The sequence below is a fragment of the Aethalodelphis obliquidens genome, unplaced genomic scaffold (genome assembly GCF_003676395.1).
Source record: "Aethalodelphis obliquidens isolate GAN/ISIS:26980383/991018 unplaced genomic scaffold, ASM367639v1 scaffold5, whole genome shotgun sequence".
NCBI lineage: Eukaryota > Metazoa > Chordata > Mammalia > Artiodactyla > Delphinidae > Aethalodelphis > Aethalodelphis obliquidens.
This window is the reverse complement of record NW_020837949.1, coordinates 6,812,917-6,835,401: the sequence shown is the minus strand read 5'-3', so window position 1 is coordinate 6,835,401 and position 22,485 is coordinate 6,812,917. Positions and strand designations below refer to the sequence as shown.

Below are 22,485 nucleotides of genomic sequence, written 5' to 3'. Positions count from 1 at the left end.
CCTTCCTTAAACCTAGGGAGATGAGAAGAGGCGTGTATGGGAATACTCACCAACACCTGTGGTGGCCGAGGGCTGCATCCAGTCTGAGCATCTGAACGTTGGGAGGTAGAGAGGGCAGGTGAGACACGGTGGGTGCACCAGGAGTCCTGGGGAGCACTTAGGGGTATTGGCTGAGCTACACATGTGGCCGTGTGGGTCCATCTTAAACATGGTGCTGAGTGGCAAATGTAAGAAGCTGAATGAGATCTGTAACACAATACCATTGCTGTAAATTAAAAACATGCACACAAAACAAATCACTTCGTAAGAACACATAGAAGCGAAAAGTTACGTACAGGCATTATGGTTGCCCATGGGAGGAATGAGTGGGATATGGGGTTGAGAAGAAACTAAATAAATAGATAAAAATGAGCTTGGTCGCTGTAAGGTAAGGGATTATCTTGGTGTAGAAACGGAATGTGGAGGGGAGCTGTCGTAGGGCAGCGCCGTGAGAGGTGCTCAGCTTCATTGTGTGGAGGAAAACGTCTGGAGCGTCTCTCCTAAATCCCTTCTCCAGTCTCCTGCCTGCGGGTTTTTGCATTAGAGATACCCCCTATCCCATCCTTGACTATTCTTACCTCCCAGTGAGTGCTTTAATGTGACCAGCCTTTGCCTCGCATCATGGGGAGAAAAAGTACAAGATAGGCTCCTATTTCTCCAGCAAAGTTAGATGGTTCTTGAGGCAGGGAAATGATTGTCTTAATCCGTCAGACTAGTGTGATAATGGCTAATGTTTACTGAGCACTCATGTGCTAGTCACTGTTCTAAGTTCTTCACATAAAAGTGAACTTAATCCTCACAAGACCCTATGTGGTGGGTACGATTATTACCCCATTTCCCACGTGAGATGCGGGAAGAGACCTGAAAGGTGATGCAGAAGCAGAGGTGGCTGTGAACCAGGCCATCTTGCTTCAGTGCCCACACGCTCCACCACAGGCTCTGTTGCTTCTGGCTGACCACGATTAAGGACCTCGTGTCTGGGTTGGATTCTAAGTCCTTGTTACCCAAAGTGTGGTCTCTGCACCAGAAGCATTGGCACCCCCTGGGAGCTTGGTAGAAGGGCAGGCTCTGAGACTCACTGAATCAGAATCTGCATTTTAACAGGATATCCAGGTCATGCTCTGCACACAGAATACACTGTTTTAAGTGATACAAAAAATCTTGGCCTGCTTCAACTGTCCTTCATTGAAAGTCTGCTCTGCTGGGTGATGAGAAGGAAGCAGACTGTGCAACTGCCTGAAGGACAGGGATGATCAAGTTAGATTAAATCAGCATATAGTGAAGAGTGAAATGCCAAACATCAGAGACTCATCTGTCCAATCTTCTCCTTCCTATTCCACCAGGTAAGGGCCTAATCATCGCCCACCCAGTTTTCACTCAGTAACCTAACTGGTCTCCTACCCTTAATCACGTCCTTTTTGCTACCAGGGTTATTGTCCTGGAACACAGATTGGACATGGGCTTTCCTCAAAGCCTTGCAGTGCACTGACGCTACTGATGAAGAGCAAGCTTTTAAGTGTAGATTCAAGACTTGGACAACCTAACCCGCTCCGGGTTTGTTCGCTTCTCACACTAAATTCTCTCTCCTGCTGCCACAGTGGGATTCCCGTCACTTAGTCAATAAGCCGTACTTTCCCACGACTGAATTCAGCTCAGGCTTTCCCTCTCCGGGGAATGCCCTTCTCTGTGAACCAAGTACTATTTAATTTTCACTACTCAGTTCGTAGGCCTGAGTGAAAGCTTCCCTTGTTCATTTCTTTTATTCAACAAATATATGTTGAGCACCTATTATTTAGGTACTGTTTTAAATACTTGGGGTATGTCAGTGTACAGAAAAACAGTCTTTGCCCTAGCTGAGTTTACATTCGATCAAAATACATTTCCTTAAAAAAAATTATTTTTAATTGAAGTATAGTTGATGTACAACATGTAAGTTACAGGTGTCCAGTATAGTGATTCACAGTTTTTAAAGGTTATACTCCATTTATAGTTATAAAATACTGGCTATATTCCCTGTGCTGTACAGTATATCCTTGTAGCTTATTTTATGCCTAATAGTTTGTACCTCTCAATCCCCTACCCCTGTGCTGTCCCTGCCCCCTTCCCTGTCCCCATTGGTAACCACTAATTTGTTCTCTATATCTGTGAGTCTATTTCTTTTTTGTTATATTCACTGGTTTGTTGTATTTTTAGATTCCACATATAAGTGATATCATACAGTATTTGTCTTTCTCTGTCTGACTTATTTCACTTGCATAATACTCTCCACATCCATCCATGTTGTTGCAAATTCCATTCTTTTTTATGACCGAGTAGTATTCCATTGTATATATGTACCACATCTTTATCCATTCATCTGTTGATGGACGCTTAGGTTGCTTCCATATCTTGACAATTGTAAATAATACTGCTGTGAACAGTGGGGTGGAAATCTGTTCCCTTCTTGTACTGTACCTTTGCATACCTTAGATTTTGTTCACACGTGAATATCTGAGTAGCCTCCATGTGCAGAGTCTACAGAGGGAGGGATAAAAGGTTAAATCAGATTTTGTTCTTGGGCTCACAGGCTGTCAAGGGACTTTAATAGAAGATAGAAAATGAAGCTAAAATTCTGTAAGAGAACAATTACATTCAAGTTGCAGGACATTGGGAAAGGCTTTATGAGAGATGACATTTGAGCTGGACCTTTAAGGATGAGATGAAGGACATTCTAAAAAGGAGAGACATGACCAAACTAGACCTTATGGGGCATGTACCAGTAAACACCAATTCATTCGACTTGTCTGGAGGGTGGGGTGGGAGGAGGGGAGGAGGGGGACGTGGTTGGAAAGAGAGGTTGGGGTCAGACTAAGGAGTTTGGATTGTATTGAGTTAGCAATGGGGAGCTGAGAGTTCTGAGCAAAAGGGTGACCTGAATCTAACTGCGATTTGGGACTATTAACCTAAGAAGAGGTACAGCATGCTTTTGTTGTTGCCGGGGTGGGGGATATGTTAGAAGGTTTTTGAGTGAGAACAGCAAGAGCCAGTGAGGATCTGCCTGGGTGCAGCTTCAGCGCGAAGAGAGTGATGGACAAGATCACCGAGGTGGAGTCAACAGGAGGCGATGCTCTTTGAAGGCAGGGACCAGGTCTTAATTGTATCCAGATTCCACAGCTCTGAGCATGGGGGCTTCCCACATAGATGGTCACAGCACGTTTACTGAATGAACAGGTATAACAGGAATTCACAGGATAGGGAGCTCAGTGCTGTCTGAACTAGGGAGGGCTTCGTGGAGGAAGGGGGATTTGGTTATACTTCTGGTCTCCCTCTTCTAATACTTCCCCTCCTACCACTTTACAATTCTGGGTGGGTCCACTTTCTAATCTAAAGGTAGGGTGAGGGGGCCACGGGAATTCTCTCTGAGCTGCCCCATCTCCTGGCTGAGGGCACTAGCACTTGAGTATCTTGGCCACCCCCCAACCCTACGTGACCCTAAGGTGGTGTTTTAGTGGCCCTCACCTGACCAGCCCACCTTCTGCAGCACAGGCCGATGGCCAACTGTCTCAGAGTGGGCTGCACCTGGGTGGAGTCACCCCTGTCCCTGCAGGGTCTGTGCCTCTACTTTGGAAATCCAGTGTTGTCAACTCACCCAGAGGTGTTCAGGCCCTGGAGACCTGATCTAAAAAAGAGCAATCCACAGGAGACAGATTAATAACGAAGGATGCAAGTAATTTTAATTTATATTAGAGCTACACCTGGCCTGACACCCAGGCTGGTCTGCTGTGGAAACCACATTATGGTGTCAAGTTTCTGTATTTTTTGTTCAGTATATTTATAAAGTCAGAGCGTGGGAATGAGAGGCAGCTCTGGGAGCTAATGCACAGGGCAGTGTGATCATTCAACCAGTAGAAGCAGCATTTCATGGCAACTAGTTAGAAATGAAATTCTGGACTCCTACCCACTCCAGCCGCAGGCCGAGAAACTCTGAGACCGGTGCCCAACAGTCTGTATTTTAACAAGCACTCCAGGAGAGCATGATGCACACTGAAGTTTGAATACTGACTTACAGAAACTCTTCTAAAAAACGCAGACCAGCTGTCAAAAATTAGAGCACTCTTCCCTGAACAAAGCTTGTTTAATACTAGCATCTTCCTCTCCAATCCATTTTCCAGACTCTTTCTGTTTGCCTTGGACATTAACTCTTACTTTATGAGATCACAACTTACCAATTTATAAGAAATTTATAATCCTTAATATATTGGTCTTACCCCTGCTGAGAACCGAGGGATGCTCTTCCTGTCTTCAGCACAAGTTTGCAAACTGTCTTAAGGTCAGGTTACTTCAACAAGGATTTCCACAATAAACAATGCCATATATTGATTTGACTTCTTGTTACCTTAAAGTAACACTTCCTAACCTTGCCCCAAATTCTACGGGTGCACCTTACTTGGAGAAGGTATCAATTTACTTATGTTCTTATTATATTGATTGACCACACTTTTGCTTGGATCAAATACATGGGCAAATCATTTTCTCCCTCCCTCCCAAGAGAAAAATACTAAGAAAAGAAACAAAAACAAAGCATACACACAAAGAAACAAAACTGTAGAGTAATTTCTAGTGGCAAGAATTTCCGGGCTTGTTGGACAAAGAGTGAGGTGATTGGGAAATGCAGAAAAGATAGAAAATAAAAGTTAAATGGCATGCAGCATATTTTACTTTATATTCAGAGATTAACAGGTTTTCCAGAGCAAGGCTCGGTGGGTTGCAGATGAGGAAAATAGGTCCTAGATTGAGTCGTTTATTCAAGATGCCTCAGGGCCTGAATTAGTGATGAATTTACTCTTGCTGCAGAGGATCCCCAGCTGGTGGCTGATGCGCGAGTGAAGACTGGGCGTGGCAAAGAGGGCTTCAGAGCACTCTGCGGAGGATGCTCGAGTCGCGTGTCTGCTGAGAAGGTGGGCCCCAGGGAAGGACGAGGAGACCCAGGGTCCCCAAAGGGAGGTTTGGGGAGGGAGGTGGGGCTTTTTTTTTTTTAAGGAAATAAAATTTTCCTGAGGTCTTTCTATTTGTTCTGGAAAACTAATAAAGTTTAAAAACCCTTATTGATCCCTCCCACCCCCCTGGCTTTTCCCGGGCAAAATGTATAGTCACTTTGGGTCCATTAGAGGTGTTCAAACGGCAAATCAAGGGCATACACTTGAGATTACCCAGCAATGACTGACCTTCTTCCCCCAGAGCTTCGAAGTTTCCTGCGCGTTTCCTTTATTAGCTCCCTGACTGGATTGCCCCAGCACCCCGGAGAGGGGTTAGGGTCCCACCGTGCCGGCCCTGCGCGTGGCCCGCGCCGCTCGGCCCAGGCCCGAGGGTCGCCTCCGCCCGAAGGGAGCCCGTCTGGAGGGCCCCGCGGCGCGTGAGGCCCGGCGTCGACTACCGCGGCCCAGGAGTGGGCGGGCACCCCGCTCCCCCCGGGAGACCCCCGCGGCCGCCGGGGCGGGTGGGCGCAGAAGGCCGCGGGCCGCGGGCGTGCGGTCCTTCGGGAGGCAGGGGGCGCTGTGTGCGCCCTCGGGCAGGGCCGCGAGCGCAGCTCTTGTTTAAAGGGCCGGCGGGGCACGTGGCTCGGACGCAGCTCGCGGCCGCCCGGCAGGAGCTCCGAGGCTGGGCGGCTCAGCTCCGCCTCCGCCGCCGCGCCGCGCATCGCCGCGCCGGGCCCGACAAACCGGGCCTGAGGAGAGCCGCCCAGAGAAGGACGCGGACAGCCATGGCCGAAGAGGCGCCTGCCCCGGTAAGCGCCCCCGCGCGGACGCCCAGCCCGGCCAGGCCGCCGACTCCACCGCCGCGTGGGCCCGCGCGGGTCTCGGTCGGGCGGCCCGAGCGGCCCGCGCGCCGCCTCCGCCCAGGCCCGCGCTTCTGGCCCTCTCGTGCCGCCTGGCCGCCCTCGTCTGCCTCGTCCGAGCGGCCGGGCGGCCCAAACGCGAGGCCGGGCGCGGCGGGCGGACGGCCCCGACGTCGGGGGACAGGCCGGGCTTTCTAGTTACACTTAAGATGACAAGCCCTCGTCTTTGAACCGAATGGCTGTTTCCCCGCCCCGTCCATTGTCTCACTGGAGGTCCGGCGGCCCCGGAGGCAGGCAGGGGGGCAGGGGCGCCGGCCCCATTCGGTTCTGACGACCGAAGTCTGGGGCTCGGGGCGGGGAGCGGTCCGAAGTCGCCCACCTAGTAGGGGCCAGAGCCTGACGCCCACCAGGGGCTCCGGAGTTACACCCCCATTAAGGTGCCCAAGTGTTCTTCTGACACCTAAGAGGTGTCGAGTGCTGTTTACTGGCGGGATTGTAGGTGTGGTGCTTTTGTTGTTGTTTTTCGTTTTTTTGTTTTTGTTTTTAAGATTAGTTTAGCAGATGTTACAATGTTGGCTGATAATGTGCAGTGTGTCCAATTCGGAGAAAATAATCTGTCCTTTTTTGGCATACTCGAAAAACATTTGTAAAGAGCTCAATAAACGGTATCTACTATTATTAATACATCTTAATAAAGTGTTTGAAGCCGTGATCTTTCTGGATGCTGATTATTGTGGATGATTTTTAAGGAGGAACTTTTCTCTCCTCTTTAACTAGTGAGTTTGGTGTGTGCTTTTTTTAAGGGTCCTCTGAGTGCGAGGCAGAAGAGGATGGGAGTTCTTGGCGTTTATGGCCCCCAGGAAGGCCCTTCTGTAGGGGGACAAGTGACCTTTTCAGCTCCCACTTAGCCCAGGCCACTTTCTCAGTACTCTTTCTGACCATTCTTATCCACCCGCCCCTTTTCCTCTGCTGTCTTGTGTAGCACCTGAGATCCGAAGAAACTCCTCAAACAGGACAGATTTGCCCTCAACTTTCGATAGCCCATGGTATCACACTTATTTAATTTATTATGACTATTTTTGTACAAAACTTTTCTCCAGGAGAAGGAAGAACCACATATTTTTTTCTGCATCCCCATTGCTCGTTTACTATGACAGATGTTCAGTAATTGTTATTGGATGAATGTGTTGTTTAATTGTTTAGTCAGTCGCTCATTCAGTAGGTATTTATTGAGCGTCTTCTATGAATGAGGCAGTCTTTTAGAAACTTACGTCATCATGGAGCTTATGTTCTCATGGGCGAAGCAAACCATAACACAGGCATACACATGGCACGATCATAGTTTATTAGTGCTGTGAAGGAAGGGACTAGCAGGGGGCCTATGTTAGATGTGTCCATCGGCGAAGGTCTCTTTGAGGCAGTGTTTAAGCTGGAGCCTTATACGAGAGGGAGCCAGGCGTACAGAGAGGTGTGGGAAGAGCTAACAGAAAGGTGGAAGAGAGAGCTGGGTGCATCATAGGAATCCAAGGAGACCAGGGTAGCTGGAGTGTAGTTGATAGCCAGGAGGATATAAGCTCAGGGAGGTAGGCTGGGATACGATACGAAGTTTAGGTTTTATTCTGGGTACACGGGAATCTGTTGATCGGGGACTAAAATGATCTAGTCTGTGTATTTAAAAGATTACTGATCACCCTGTGGAAAGTGTATTGTGGGGGAAGAAGGGCGAACTGGGGAAAACAGCTGGGCAGGATTGCAGTGGTTTGGGGGAAAGATGATTGGGATTTTGACTAGTCACGGCAGAGAAGGAGAAAAGAGGATGGATTTGAGATAGTTTCAGAAGTTACACGGATAGGACTTGATGGTGATTTGACCATGAGGATGAGTGCAGTGAAGGGATGAAGTGTCAATTCACCTTTCCAACAAAGCTTTCAGCGAGATGAACTGGGACTGAGACTTTGTCATCAGGCACCAAGGTAAGCTGAGGCACTGCAGGAGCTCTTTTCCGAGATGCTGAAGGACATTGTAATGAAAGAGGTGGAGGACAAAGGCCATATGAACTGCTGCATCCCTGAGCCAGAGCCACCATCGTCATCATCCCCCTCGTGATCAACAACACAGGGCTCACATTTATTGAGTATTTGCCATGTGCTATTTACAAAGATTGTACCATCAAGTCTCACAATCCTATCACGTAGGCACTGTTATTACCCCCATTTTATAGATGTGGGATTGAAGTTGAAGTGCTTAACAAACCTTGCCAAAGTCAGCCAGCTCGTGAGCAGTGGAGCTGCCAGCTGCACTCTGGTTGTTTGACTGCAGAGCTTCTGAGTTTCAGAGGAGGAGACTGAGACCCGGAAAGGAAGTCACCTGTGTGAGGCCACAGATGCTTTCCTGCTTTGGCCATGCCTTTCCTCCTGTTCCCACTTGCTAACACCCTGGTCCAGCCAGTGTTTCCTGTCCTAGAGGCTGGATGTCCCCCCTCCCCATCCCTGGCTGCCTGACTGGTCCTCAGGATCCCAGATGGGGCTTCACCTGGGCAGGTGCCATTCTGAGGTTTCTTTTAGAGATGGACATTTTGACTGGATAATTCTGATAACATCTCTCTTTTCTCTTGTGGACAGGCTCCAGAGAGGGACAGGCAAATAGGGGATGAAAGGCCTTTGACGCCTTCTCCATCACCCCAGCTGGCTGCTGAGAAGAGCTCATACCTCTACTCCACGGAGATCACGCTGTGGACGGTGGTGGCCGCCATCCAGGCGTTGGAGAAGAAGGTGGATTCCTGCCTGGCCCGCCTGATGACTCTGGAGGGGCGGACAGGGAAGGCTGAGAAGAAGCTGGCCGACTGCGAGAAGACGGCCGTGGAGTTGGGGAACCAGCTGGAGGGCAAGTGGGCAGTGCTGGGGACCCTGCTGCAGGAGTACGGGCTGCTGCAGAGGCGGCTGGAGAACGTGGAGAACCTGCTGAGGAACAGGAACTTCTGGATCCTGCGGCTGCCCCCGGGCAGCAAGGGCGAGGCCCCCAAGGTAAGCCCTGGGCGCCGGGGGTGGGACAGCCCGTGCCCGTCAGCGTGCGGGTGAGCGTGCGTGACACTGTGGTTCCAGGTGCCCGTGACCTTTGATGATGTGGCCGTGTATTTCTCTGAGCCAGAGTGGGGCAAACTGGATGAGTGGCAGAAGGAGCTGTACAAGCACGTGATGCGGGGCAACTACGAGACGCTGGTCTCCCTGGGTAAGGCTGTGTAGGTGGCACCCTGGGCCTCGGTGCACAGATGGGCCTCCTGTGGTCTGGGTCTTGGCTTTGGCTTCTGTTCCTCTGGGGGTCTCTGCATCTCTGTGGGCAACTGCATGGTGGGTGTGCAGTCCTGACCCAGCTGCCTCTGTTCTGTGTGCAGATTATGCCATCTCCAAACCGGATATCCTCACCCGGATGGAGAGGGGAGAGGAGCCTTGCCCTGAAGGCCCGAGGGGCCGGGAGGAGGGGAGTGACAGAGAGGAAGCACGCCCAAGGAGGCTGGGCGCTGGTGAGTGGGGGCAAGATGGAGGCGTGGCTGGGGACAGTCCATTCATGTCCCCAGCCTCCTGCGCTTCCGAGCCGTGAGCCCAGGACAGAGCGCAGGCCCTTAACCCAGGGTGGGCCGCGCCCTAGCCCCCTTCACTCGTTTCACCTACCTCCACCCCTCACCTCTGACAACCGCCAATCTGTTCTCTGTATCTATGACCTCATTTTTGTGTCTTTGTTTTTAATAGATTCCACATATGAGTGAGATCATACAATGCTTGTCTTTCTCTTATTTCATGTAGCATAATGTCGTCAAGGTTGCGCCAATGACAAGATTTCATTCTTTTTTGTGGCTGAATAATATTCCATTGTATGTATATGTGACATTTTCTTTATGCATTCATTGATCAGTGGACACTTCAGTTGTTTCTATATCTTGGCTATTGTATATAAATAGTGCTGCCATGAGCATCAGGGTGCAGATATCTTTTTGAGTTAGTGTTTCTGTTTTCTTTGAAAGAATACCTGGAAGTGGGATTGCTGGATCATATTGTAGTTCTATTTTTAGTTTTTTGAGGAACCCCTATAGTGTTTTCCATAGTGGCTGTACCACTTTACATTCCCACCAACAGGGTACAAGAGTTCCCTTTTCTCCACATCCTTGTCATTTCTTGTCTTTTTGATAATAGCCATTCTAACAGATGTGAGGTGGTATCTCATTGTGGTTTTGATTTGCATTTCCCTGATGGTTAGTGATGTTGAGCATCTTTTCATGTGCCAGTTGCCCATCTGTATGTCTTCTTTGGAAGAATGTCCATTCAGATCTTCTGTCCATTTTGTAATTGGATTTTTGTTGCTGTTGAGTTGTGTGTGTTCTTTATATATTTTGGAAGTTAACCGCTTATCAGATGTATGACTTGCAAATATTTTCTCGGATTCAGTAGGTTGCATTTTCACTTTGTTGATGGTTTCCTTTGCTGTGCAGAAGCTTTTTAGTTTGATGTATTCTCTCTTGTTTATATTTGCTTTTGGTGTCAAATCCAAAAAGTCGTTGCCAAGACTGATGTCAAAGAGCTTACCGCCTGTGTTTTCTACTAGGAGCCTATGGCTTCAGGTCTTACCCAATTGCCTTTCTTTTTCTGATTGTGAGCCTTATCCTTCCGTTATAAAGTTCCCCGTCAACTTTTCACCTAATGATTTTATTAGCCATTGAAGATTGTTGCCTGGATTCATTATTTTATTAGGGGTTGCAAAATGGTGAAATTTGGTCATTACTTTTGTACCTAATAGCTGAAATTCTTTTTTTTGGTACGCGGGCCTCTCACTGTTGTGGCCTCTCCCGTTGCGGAGCACAGGCTCCGGACGCGCAGGCTCAGCGGCCATGGCTTACGGACCCAGCCGCTCTGCGGCATGTGGGATCTTCCCGGACTGGGGCACGAACCCGCGTCCCTTGCATTGGCAGGTGGACTCTCAACCACCACGCCACCAGGGAAGCCCTAAAATTCTTTTATAAAGAATAATTTCCCTAACTAACTCTTAGTTACCTTGAAATATAGTCTGTACAGAAAAGGCAGGATAGGTGTTTAATTCTTTCCCTTCATCAGTTTTTAGAATGAAGAGTTGCTTCCTTAGACACCTCCAAAGGTGACCAATACTTGGGCTTTTCTTTCTTTTTTTTTTTTATTATTATTATGACTTCATAGATTGTTAAGTACTTTATACATACAATCCTTTGCAGCCATTATTTTCATGCTTAAGTTGTCCCATTTTTAGCTCTTGGGAGCCCCTTCAAGTTGACCTATAGGTCATTTTGATGTAACTTTGATGGCGTTCAGACACCGTAAGATGTTCTAGTTTCATCTTGTATATTTCCTTCCCCAGACCTGGAATAAGAGTTTCTCCAAGAAGTTTTATTTCTTTCAATAAGGAACGGTATTCTGAGACTGCAGTATGAGTTCTAGTAGTTGCTAATTTTTGGCATTACTTCTAGGCCTTCTCAGAAAATATGTATTTTTGAGAAGAAAAAAATCATGAGTTCGTAATGATATTTAGAATTCAAATTTAATGTCCTTTGATTTTATACTTGTATGTCACTTTTACATGGACATCTTAAATTCTTCACTATATTAGCATAATTACTTACTTGCATTATTTTGTATCCAAATCTTAATATTTCATTATCCTGTAATATCTTATTTGGAATAATAATAATTTGGAAATAATTTCAAATAATTGAGTCTGTATTACTACTAACAATTACACTTCTAATTGAAATTTGAGATTTCTTTGCAGCTCTTTTTGTCATCTGAATGCATATTTCATTCAGGACTTAATAGACAAAATAATGCCTTTTAAAGTCGCTTGAAATAATTATTTTCTCTATGTGGTTATGACACCAACTTGATATACAGTTAAGTTTCTTTGTTTCTGCTTAATTTTACTTATTTATTTTTATTTATTTATTTAATTTACTTATTTTTGGCTGCGTTGGGTCTTCGTTGCTGTGTGCGGGCTTTCTCTAGTTGCAACGAGCAGGGACTACTCTTCATCGCGGTGCGCAGGCTTCTCATTGCGGGGGTTTCTCATTACGGTAGCTTCTCTTGTTGCGGAGCATGGGCTCTAGGCACGCGGGCTTCAGTAGTTGTGACACACAGGTTTAGTTGCTCCGCAGCATGTGGGATCTTCCTGGACCAGGGCTCGAACCCGTGTCCCCTGCAGGCAGATTCGTAACCACTGTGCCACCAGGGAAGCCCCTGCTTAATTTTAGGTTTTTAGCGATAGTTCTTTTTAATTATGATTTAATTTAACTTTTTGAACATGTAAGACATGGTTGCAAAGTCAAAATGATTTAACAGGATACACTCAGGGAGGTCTCATTTCCACCCTTATCCCCTCCCTCTCCCTATAGATAACCATTTTTATTAACTTCTCGTTTATACTCCAGTGTTTCCTTTTGAAAATATCACTAATACATAGATACCTTTGTATTCCCCCATACTATTTGTCTTTGAAGTACCTCATAGCAGTATGTAGAGATCTTCCTAATTTTTTGTGTGAATATGGAATGTTCCATGGTATGATATACCATAGTTTATTTAACCAGTCTTCACTGATGGATTATTTGGGGAATAGCCAGTATATTGCTGATATAAATAATGCTGTAGGAAATATCTTGTGCATAAATCAGTTCATATTTTTGTCCATGTATCTTTGGGATACAGTCCAGAAGCTGGACTGCTGGGTCAAAGGTAAATGAATATGCAATTTTTAAAGAATTTATCACCAAATCCCCCTCCATAGGGGTTGTATCATTTACATTCCCGTCAGCATTGTGAAAGAGGGCCTCTTTCCCCACAGCCTTGCCACTAGAGAATGTGGTCAGACTTGTCAGATTTTTGTCTGCATAATAGGTAAGTACTTCAGTGTAGTTAAAAAAAATAGATTTATTAGAAATAATTCACTCATTTAAAGTATACAATTCAGTGCTTTCTATCATATTCATAGATAAGTGCAGCCAACACCACAGTCAATTTTATAACATTTTTGTCACCTCAAAAACAAGCTCTGTGTCTTTCAGCTATCACCCTGACCCCCTTCCCAGCCCCCCAGCCATAAGCAACAACAAATCTGCTTTCTGACTCTGTAGATTTGCCTATTCTGGACATGTCATGTAAATTGTAAATGGAATCACGTAGTATGTGGTCTTTGGTGTCTGTCTTCTTTCACTTAGCGTAATGTATTCAAGGTTCATCTATATTGAGCTGTGTATTAGCACTTTATTTTTTTTTCTTATTTTAGTTAAATACATATAACATAAAATTTACCGTATTATCTGTTTTTAAGTATACAGTTCAGTGATATTAAATACATTTACCATGCTGTGCCACCATCACCACCATTCATCTCTTTTATTCTTTTACTGAAATTCTGTACCCATCAAACAATAACACTCCCCGCCTTTCTCAGTCCCTGGCAGCCACGGTTCTACTTTCTGTCTCCCTGAATTTGGGTACTCTAAGTACTTCATATAAGTGGAATCGTACACTGTTTGTCTTTTTGTGGCTGGCTTATTTCACTTAGCACAGTATCATCAAGGTTCATCTATGTTGTAGCGCATGTCAGAATTTCCTTTATTAAGGCTTTTATTATACTGAGGTAGTTTCCTTGTATTCTTAGTTTTTTGAGTAGTTTTTTCATAAAAGGGTGTTGAATTTTGTCAAATGTTTTTTCTGCATCAGCCGAGATGATCATGTGGGGTTTTTTCCCCCCTTCATTCTCTTAATGTGGTGTATTCCATTGCTCCAGTTTCATATGTAGAACCATCCTTGCATTCCAGGAATAAACTCCACTTGGTTATGATATTTGATCCTTTTAATATGCTGCTGAATTCGGTTTGCTAGCATTTTGTTCATATTGGGATATTGGTCTGTAGTTTTCTTGTAGTGTCTGGCCTTGGTAACAGTGTAGCTTTGTTTGTTTATGGCCATTTTAATTTTTTATTCTGTGAAATATTCATGTCTTTTCCCGTAGGAAGCTTTTTTTAAAAATAAATTTATTTTATTTATTTATTTTTGGCTGCATTGGGTCTTCTTTGCTGCACGCGGGCTTCTCCAGTTGTGGCGAGTGGGGCTACTCTTCATTGTGGTGTGCGGGCCTCTCACTGCAGTGGCTTCTCTCGTTGCCAAGCACGGGCTGTTGGCATGTGGGCTCTGGAGTGCAGGTTCAGTAGTTGTGGCGCACAGGCCCAGTTGCTCCGCGGCATGTGGGATCCTCCCGGACCAGGGCCCGAATCCTCGAATCCGTGTCCCCTGCATTGGTAGGCGGACTCTCAACCACTGCACCACCAGGGAAGCCCCCTCCCCTAGGAAGCTTTTTAAAAATGCATACTTCCTAGGCCCACCCAGAACTAACTGATAAGAATCTTGGGGGTGCTCCCCAGGGGATCTTTATACACCAGCCTGGTGGAGGACCTGGGATTGGGAACTACCGTTGAAATGTTCTGAGCCAGCAGTCCTTAAAAAGCCAGACCTTTGGTCCTGCTGTGTCATGACCTGTGTGGTACTATCGGATAACTTAACATGCTGTATATACCATTTCCTTTTCTCAGATATGGAGGCTTTAGTCTAGAATCTAGTTACTAGACGATCAGTAAAGTTTACTGAATTATCATACCCTGTGTTTGACCTGATGCTCCAGGTGACTGCATTTAGCCACTCCCCAGAGGCTCCTGGGAGACCTCTGCGTTGCCCGTAGTGTCACTGATTTGCATTCCCCAGGCCTTCCTCCATACCCAGAGCACACCTCCAGCCCAGTCAGCCCTGCCCGGAAGGAGCCAAAAGAAGGTCAGGCCTCCAAGCACCAGCAAGACTCAGAAACAAGAGTAACCCCACCCGAAACGAGCACCGGTGAGTGAGCGCTGGGCAGCCGTGTGAACAGGACCAGACAAGCGGTACTGAGCATAAGTGCTGCAGCTCGAGGCGGGGAGAGGTGGCTGGGGGCTGGGCCAGGCCGGGCAAGGCTGGACAGGTTTCCTGGAAAAGGGGCCCCTGAGACGGGCCTTAGAGGTAGATTTTGCTGGGAACACAGGGTATTTTCAGCGGGAGGGAACAGTCTAAGCAAAGGTATGGGTTACTTAGGTATGTTGGGGGCCAGGTACACTGATCGGGCTGGAGTGAGGGGAAGGGCACAGGAGGGGGACATTGGGTCTCTTCAGGGTTCTTAAGACAATCCCGTTAATGGGGCAGTACGTGCCGTATGCCTAGCAGAGTGCCAGCATATGTGCTCCTCAGTGAGTGTCCTCTTCTGAAGACTGGTGAAGCTCCAGTCACCGCTTCCAGTGTTCTCTGCTTTTGTTTAAAGGAAATTCTTGCCCATCCTGTCACAAAAATGGAGTATATTCAGGGGGCATTTAGCATAGTACTTGGCAGGTAACCCAGAGCCTTGTTTTCTGTCTCCAGACCGCTCTGTGCTGGCTTGGCGTCCCCCTCCTGCCGGCCCGACCGTTCAGTCTCTGGGTTGCTTTCTATCCAGTTACTTCTGTGCATCTTTCCCACTGAATATGGGCCCCTGCAGTTGGAGGTGACACCCCATCCCCACTTCCCTGTGTCCATCCTTCCCAGCCAGTGTGTAAGAGGACTGGGACCTTATCATTGTCCTTTTGCTCTGTTGCAAACCCGGTGCTGTGCCCTGGGGCCTCCCCAAACCCTCTGTCCTTTTGAGGCCCATCAGGGCGACCCCCAGATGCAGAGGGGCCAGTTGTTAGCACCACGTTCATAGGAATTGGGGGTGTGGCCTTCCCCGGTCTCCGCCCACCTCTGAGCAGAGGCTGCGGGGTGGGGCACCTGCCACCCTTGGGACAGAACCCAGCGCTCCCTCTTCCTGGGCCTCAGGCACTTGAGCGTGTCCTGGACCTGCTAGGGAATGGCTGGGTCTCCCTGTGGGAGCCTGCTGTTGGGAAAGGCCCTCATGGGACTCTCTGTCACAGGACCACTAGCCAGCACTAGCGTTTTGTCCTCGGTTAAACGGGAGGAAGAATCTTCAGATGGGGAGTCACCCACCTCCCCTCCCAGGGACATCCTGCCCGGCATGGGGCCAGGTGAGTGAAGGGAAGAGGCCCCGTGGCCACAGCAGAGCCTCGGAGGAACTCGGGGGCCCTTTGGGAGTGGACCTGGTAAGGGGTTTCCTCTTGAGGGCTCCCTCCCTCACCCCCCAAGTGTTACTTTCCTGGGGCTCTGGGGACCCAGGTCACCTGTGGTCCTGTTTCTCCCGCATCGTGGTCTGGTCTGGCTGGAAAGGTGCTGCTTAAAACAAGCTGTGTGCCACCGGGTGTGGCCTCCTCGCGGCCACCCTGTGAAGTGGCCCAGCCACAGCCTCTGGCGTCTTGCAGCTGGAGTCTGGGGGCCTGTGATTTAAATTTAGCTCTTCCTGCTTAGAGTCTGTGTGTTTTCTATAAACCGGGCTTACCTCCTGATAAGCAGGGGAAAAGAAAGCGATTATTGCCTATTTTGGCCCAATAGAAAGGGATCCAGCTGTCCTCCCATTCCATTCCGGTACCTGCTTCGGTGGGAGGCAAGCATGAGATCTGGGCCCGCCTTGGGGTTGTGGTGTGGCTGCAGATGGGCTGCAGATGAAGAGATCTGGGAGCCTTGGCCTTCACAGAGAAGAGGGCCTGAGACCCTCACTAATTTCTAAGCCCAAGACCACCATGGGGGCCTCTTCAATGCAACAAGGTTTTACCTCAAAGTTTACAGGATTCTTAGACTCTTAACGATTCTGTAGCTGGAGGACTAAATTAAAAACAGTGGGTCATTTCTGACATAGAAATAAAGTTCTGCCCTGAGTTAATTTGTGAGGATTACTGGGTGAGCGGTGAGCAGAGAACCCAAGGTCTTGCTGTCGGGTGCTGCCCTGGAGGTTCACCAGTTAAGGGGTCTCTTCCTCAGTGGCCTCCCGGCTTGTGGTTTAAGCTCAGGCTTCAGCAAGAATAGAAATCACTCTTGTCTTGGACCTTGGAAGTTGCCCAATGAGGGCTGTAAGTTTTCATTCTAATAGGCAGCGGGCAGGGTTCTCTTGTCACCGTTGAGCAGACTGTGCGGTCTAGCAGCTGAGGCTGCCGGATCCTGGGGGATGGTTGGCTGGCTCCAGAGGAAACCAGAGGTGGTGGGAGAATGCCGGGTTCCAGGCAGGGCTCTGCGGCCAGGACCGGCCTCCTCAGCGACAGGGACCCCTGGAGCTGCTGCTGAGACCACCTGTCGCTGCCTGAGTCCCACCTCAGAGTCAAGTGTGACCCACACTGAGGCCCAGCCGGGAAGCCCAGGACTCGTGCCCGCTTTCTGTCAGGGCAGGTGGTGGACGCTCGGTGTGGATTTGTTACTTGGCTGCGTAGCTCTGAGGGGGGCTAAGTCACCCACCACCTCCAGGCCCGAAGCCTCTTACCTAGTCTGGGGGCAGTGGTGGCCCGCAGGGCTCATCGTCATTCACAGATCAGAACTAAAGTCGTCAGAACTTTGGGGGTCCCGCATGGTCAGCATGCCGCAGGGCACAGGACGTAGGCCTCCCTTTGTCTGCCTTTCATTTTCCCACCCATCTGCCTCCCCGGTCTGACCCCTGACCCCAGCTCCTGGGTTTGCAGCAGTGTTTCCCTGCTCTGGCCGGGAGCGCTGGGAGGAAGAAGGGCCCGGGGAAGGCTGGGGGGTGGGGGCGGGGCTGGTGTGGCTGGAGCACCGGGAGGCCAGGACTGGGTCTGTGGCCCGGGTGGGGGCCGGCGGTGTGGTCCGCTTGAAATCAACGCAGACTCCATTTGCCAGGTGGTGGCGGTATGGTCATCAAGACGGAAGCACAATCTGAGGACGAGATGATGCCTGAGCAGCTCTACCTGGGGGAGTCCCCGAGCCAGCCAGAGTGTAGACTCCCCAAAGGGCCCAGGAGCAGGACCGGGGGTTCTGGCCGGCCTCACTCGGGGGCAGCGCCCAGGGTGCGGGCAGGGGACCCTCTAACACCGGGGGCACCGGGGAAGGGGGGCGAGCCGCCTCGCGTCCTCCCCCGCCGGCGAGAGCGGGCCTTCCCCTGCCCTGACTGCGGACAGAGCTTCCGCTTGAAGATCAACCTGACCATTCACCAACGGACCCACGCGGAGGAGGAGCAGCGCGCGGAGGCCCGGGGCGGCTCGGCCTCCGGGGCCGGGGGACGTGCCCAGCCCGCGCTGGAGCCGGGGGAGGTGGTGGTGCCCGGCCCCGTCATCCGCTGGCTCCCAGAGGGGCCCGAGGGCCGCCGCTGCTTCGTGGGGCGGAGGCCGGCGGCCGCCAAGGTGTACCACTGCAGCGAGTGCCTGCGCTTCTTCCAGCAGCGGAAGAGCCTGCTGCTCCACCAGCGCCTGCACACCGGCGACAGCCAGGGCTGGCCCGCCTGCCCCTACTGCGGCAAGGCCTTCCGCCGGCCCTCGGACCTCTTCCGGCACCAGCGCATCCACACGGGCGAGCGGCCCTACCCGTGCCCCGAGTGCGGCCGCGCCTTCAACCGCAACCACCACCTGGCGGTCCACATGCAGACGCACGCGCGCGGCCAGGGCGGCCCGCACGTTCCAGCTCCCCCCGCCCGCCTGGGCAGCCCGCCGCTGGCACGGCCCAGCCCCTCCGAGGAGGGCTGACCGGGCAGGAGCCTGCGGGGCACCCCCTGCTCCAGGACCACCTCAACACCGGCGGAGCCCTTCTACTTGTGCCTGATGCTGGTTCCTCCTTCTGCGATGGCTTTGGAGAGATCTTTTTACATGGGAAGCAGTGGCCTTTTTGATGACAGAGTGTATGCGTGCCAGATGCCTCAGTTTCCTAAGTTTGTCACTCTGCTGCCTTTTCTACATTCCTGACTTACACAGGGGCCACTAAGGCTTAGGGGATGCCAAGCTTTGGTGGGGGCCTTTGACGGGTACCGTGGACAGGCAACAGGACCAGAGGCCATGGCCTTTCTAGTAGGGGGTGTTCGAGACACGGAGAGCCTGGGGTTTGATTTTATACACAGAGGTCTTGGCCTTCTGTCAACACGAGAAACAGCAGAGTGGACAGACAGCCTGAAGAATAGGCACTGGAAATTTGAGTTTTCTACTGTTATTTTGAAACTTTTTTTTATGGAGATTTTCTAAGTGCTTCTGTAAGTATTGTGTGTGGTTGTAAAGGGGACCAAGAACTCCTGAGGGGCAGGGATGATTCTGCCACCTCCTTGTGTGTGGGGATGGCAGAGGGACTGTCCAGACCAGCCTGGGAATGCCTGTTGATGGGGGTGCCTTGGCTGCTGCCCTGGAAACCAGGTGTCTTCCCAGGTGTGTGTTCCTTGGCCTAGACTGATTCCCAGTATTCCTGGTCCTTTCCCCAGTGGGTGTTCACATCCATGATTGACTTTGGTAATCAGCTGAGAGTGGGGAACTGCAGCCTGGAGTGGATGACATTTCCCCCAAGGTCTCAGTGTTCACGGGTGTGCACGCTCCATGGACTGGACCCCACCTGACACCTGGGGGGTGGGGGAGGTCAGGTGCAGAGCGGGCCCAGGAAGTTCCTCCCGAGAGGAAGATCCTGGTCTGAGGGAGGCTGGTCAGCCCACGTGGACTGTGGGGTTGCCAGGCCTGATGTGTCACGTTAAAGGAGGGGGTTGTCTTCTAGAACTTGGGGCTCATGGCAGAGTTAGGCCAGGAGATCTAGGTGAATCTTTTAACCACCTCCATCCTCGTGTTACTTGTCTGTCGAAGGTGGTAATGACCCCAGTGCATCCTACCTCACCTTAGAGTTGTCAGGGTCATAATAGATTTAGAGGCAGCGGGACAAATAGGAAGCCTGATTTCGACCTTCCTTTCAGGTTCAGGGCCCCCTTTCTCTTTCATGTTGATCTTCCAGCCCTCTTCGCAGTCAGAATCACTCAAGAAGGACCTTTATTTTCTGGAGTGAGTGGAAGGTCCCACGGGTGCAAAGTGAGGTAAGACTTTCCCTTTGGGCTATATCCACCTGGAGCCTTTTGTACCTCAGTGGAACAAATTCTCACCAAAGCAGTGAGGTTCAAACTGTGGAGGTTCGGGCTCTAGCGTCGCGCCTCATGGAGAAGTCTCGATGGCACCTAGCTTCTTGTGCCTCTTCAGTCACACCACTTTGGGCACTCCCTATAAACTAGCCCTTGGTCTGGGTGACTTTGAAGCTGGAGTGATGGGTCCTCAGCTCTTCTGATTGTTGTCTTATTTATCTGGCACTATGTGAAGTGTCCAGTGTTCAGGCCTGCTTCCAGGTGCCTGGGTCCCTGGCTGTGCCACTTCCTCTTGCCCCCCTCTGACCCTCATACCTCTCCTAAAGTCCTGAACAGGGTTGGGGGCAGATGGAAACATTGCTGTCATCTCTGGGGCGAGAGTATACACGTCAGTGACTGCTCAGCCAAGCTCCTCTGGGCTTGGGAGAGGCGCCCCCCTCCCCTGCCATAGATCCTGTTTGTCTGCTCTGGTATCCCCCAGCTCTTGCCAGGGCCCCGCAGTCAGGGCTGGGCTGTCAGCAAGTGCTCAGACAGGATGCGGTGCTAGTGAAGCTGCTGAGAGCTTAGCCCTCAGCTGCAAGAGCTAGTCTCAGGTGATTCCTTGGAAGGCCTCAGGGCTCAGAGTTTCCAGGCTTTTCTAATGCTTAATGCCCTGTGTAAATACGCAAACTCCTAACAGACGCAGTAATCACTGTGCAGTGGTGCTCCTCTTCTTCTAAAGCATTCAATGTGCCGGGCTCCCGGCTAGGCCCTGTGAGTTTGCCTGGCACTCAATAGGTGTTCAAAGGACATTCTTTACACTGAAATGAGTCAGCGGAGGCTGCGTGACCTGGGAGGCTGGAGCCTGGTCTGACCCCAGTCTCACTTCCAGCTCTGGGTCTCGGGTTCCTCATTTGTAAAGCAAAGTTGGGGTTCTGGTGTTAAAAGGCTCGTAAGAACTGTGACGGTGGTGAAACCTTGGCCCCATCAGTGCTCAATAAATATGTTGGACTCTGTACGTGCACGTGACCTGGTTCCTGCTCTCTGGGAGTCTGCGGCGGTGCGGAAAGTCCCCGCCCGCCACGCGGGTGGGCTGCTCGGCCGAGCTCGGGTCCGCATTCACGCTTGAGAGCTGCCCTCGCGCCGGGCTCTCCCACGGAGCTGGCGCCCACCCCTGCCCCGCGCCCACAGAGCCTTGGCGCACGCCGCGGGGGCGGGGCCTCCGGGCCGGCCAATGGGGGGCAGGTTCCGGGCTGCCGGGGTGGCCCGCGCAAGGGGCGCGGGCGGAGCTTCCCGGTCTGGCCAATGGGGAGCCGCCTCCGGGTGGCGGGGTGGGGCCCAGCTCGTAGCGCGGGGCAGCGCTGCTGCTCGTCCGGGTCCTTTCTTTCCCGCGCGTCCGGAGCAGCCCGGCCCGACGGCCGCGAGAACACGAGAGAGCTTGCAGAGAGGCCGGGCGCTGGCCTGTGTGGGCCGCCCGGCGGCGGCGGCGGCGGCGACTCCCCCGCCCGGCCGGACAGTGCAGGGCCATGGCCGAGGCGGCCCGGCTCCGGTGAGGGCGGCACTGACAGAGGATGTCCTGCCCCCACCCCGCCCCTCCTGGAATTGGGGAGGCTCAGCCTGGGTAGAGGGTCTAGGAAAAAGACGCTTGAGGCCGAAGGGCCTGAGGGGAGCTGTCTGAGGTCTCACGATAAAATCCCTTCTCCTTTCTTGGCCCCGGTTTGCTCGCCTATAGACTTAACCACAATGTTTCCGAGGTTTCCGCCAGCCCTGACGTTCTGTGACCCGGCTCAGGGGCTCAGGGTGGGTGTGTGGGGCGGATGGGCTGTGACCATCCTCACTCCAGAGACACTCCAGGGCCCCCCTCCTGGACCTGTCTTTCAGCCCCCATCCCCTAAAATCGTCTCAGGGAGACCGTGACCCCATTCTCATCCCTTTCCCAAGCTAAGATCAGTGCTATTGTCTGGTGACCTTATTTCCACTCCAGTCTAGGCCCTTGGCTTCCTCCCGTCAGCAGTCTTGCCTCTGGCTGTGGGGGTCGTGTAAAGCTCTTCTAGGTATGAACTCTGATTCCTATCAGGATGTATTTGGGTGTCTGCTCACTCTTTTCTGAAATTGCCCAGGGTGTCCCTTCTATTGCTGCTAGGACGGGTCTGCGTCATAGAGAACTTCTGGTTAGTGGCTCAGGCTCAAGTTTGAGGCCATCCCTGGCCTGTGTGACAAGAGCTATCAAGATGAGGTTTTTCTATGTCTCTGAAGGCGGAGGAGTCATCTCCTGGTGGACATAACTTTGAGATGGTTTTAGGTACATTCCTGGATGCCAGATTTGTGACAGGGCACTGTGGGGAGATAAGCTGTTTTGTCCCTAATCTGTGGAAGTGGGGTCTGCCCCCTCTAGGCTACACCTTGTACCGGTCAGAGACCAGACTCAGAGGTGGAACAGTTATGCTGTGAAGGAAGGAAGGGACAAGTGTGTGGTGACCAGTCCCTAGCACGTGTGGGCCACTTGGCGAAGTGCTTTTATGGAGAAGGTGTGGGGGGGCCTCAGGTGCACAGAACTGGATTAATCACAGTCTTTGGTTTATAAACATTATGATCATTGGTCCACAGCCTTTATATTTGTTTTAGTGATGTAATACGTGCCAATATAATGCTCC

The 22,485-nt window shown here is 50.8% G+C and overlaps 1 protein-coding gene across 4 annotated transcripts; it reads left to right on the top strand.

Annotated features, from left to right (window-relative positions):
- On the top strand, positions 1-20,849 carry ZNF783 (zinc finger protein 783). 4 transcript variants are annotated; one of them, XM_027101585.1, is made up of 8 exons: positions 1-118; positions 1,144-1,382; positions 8,476-8,877; positions 8,956-9,082; positions 9,246-9,374; positions 14,629-14,757; positions 15,837-15,947; positions 17,659-20,849. In XM_027101585.1, exons 3-8 carry the CDS (start codon positions 8,650-8,652, stop codon positions 18,495-18,497), a joined length of 1,563 nt encoding a protein of 520 aa, XP_026957386.1. In that variant the 5' UTR covers positions 1-118; positions 1,144-1,382; positions 8,476-8,649; the 3' UTR covers positions 18,498-20,849. The 4 variants fall into 4 exon arrangements, with proteins under 4 accessions (XP_026957386.1, XP_026957384.1, XP_026957385.1 ...); XM_027101583.1 differs by lacking the exons at positions 1-118; positions 1,144-1,382 and adding an exon at positions 5,670-5,803; XM_027101586.1 differs by lacking the exons at positions 1-118; positions 1,144-1,382 and adding an exon at positions 5,861-7,827.
- The last annotated feature ends 1,636 nt before the right edge of the window (positions 20,850-22,485 follow it).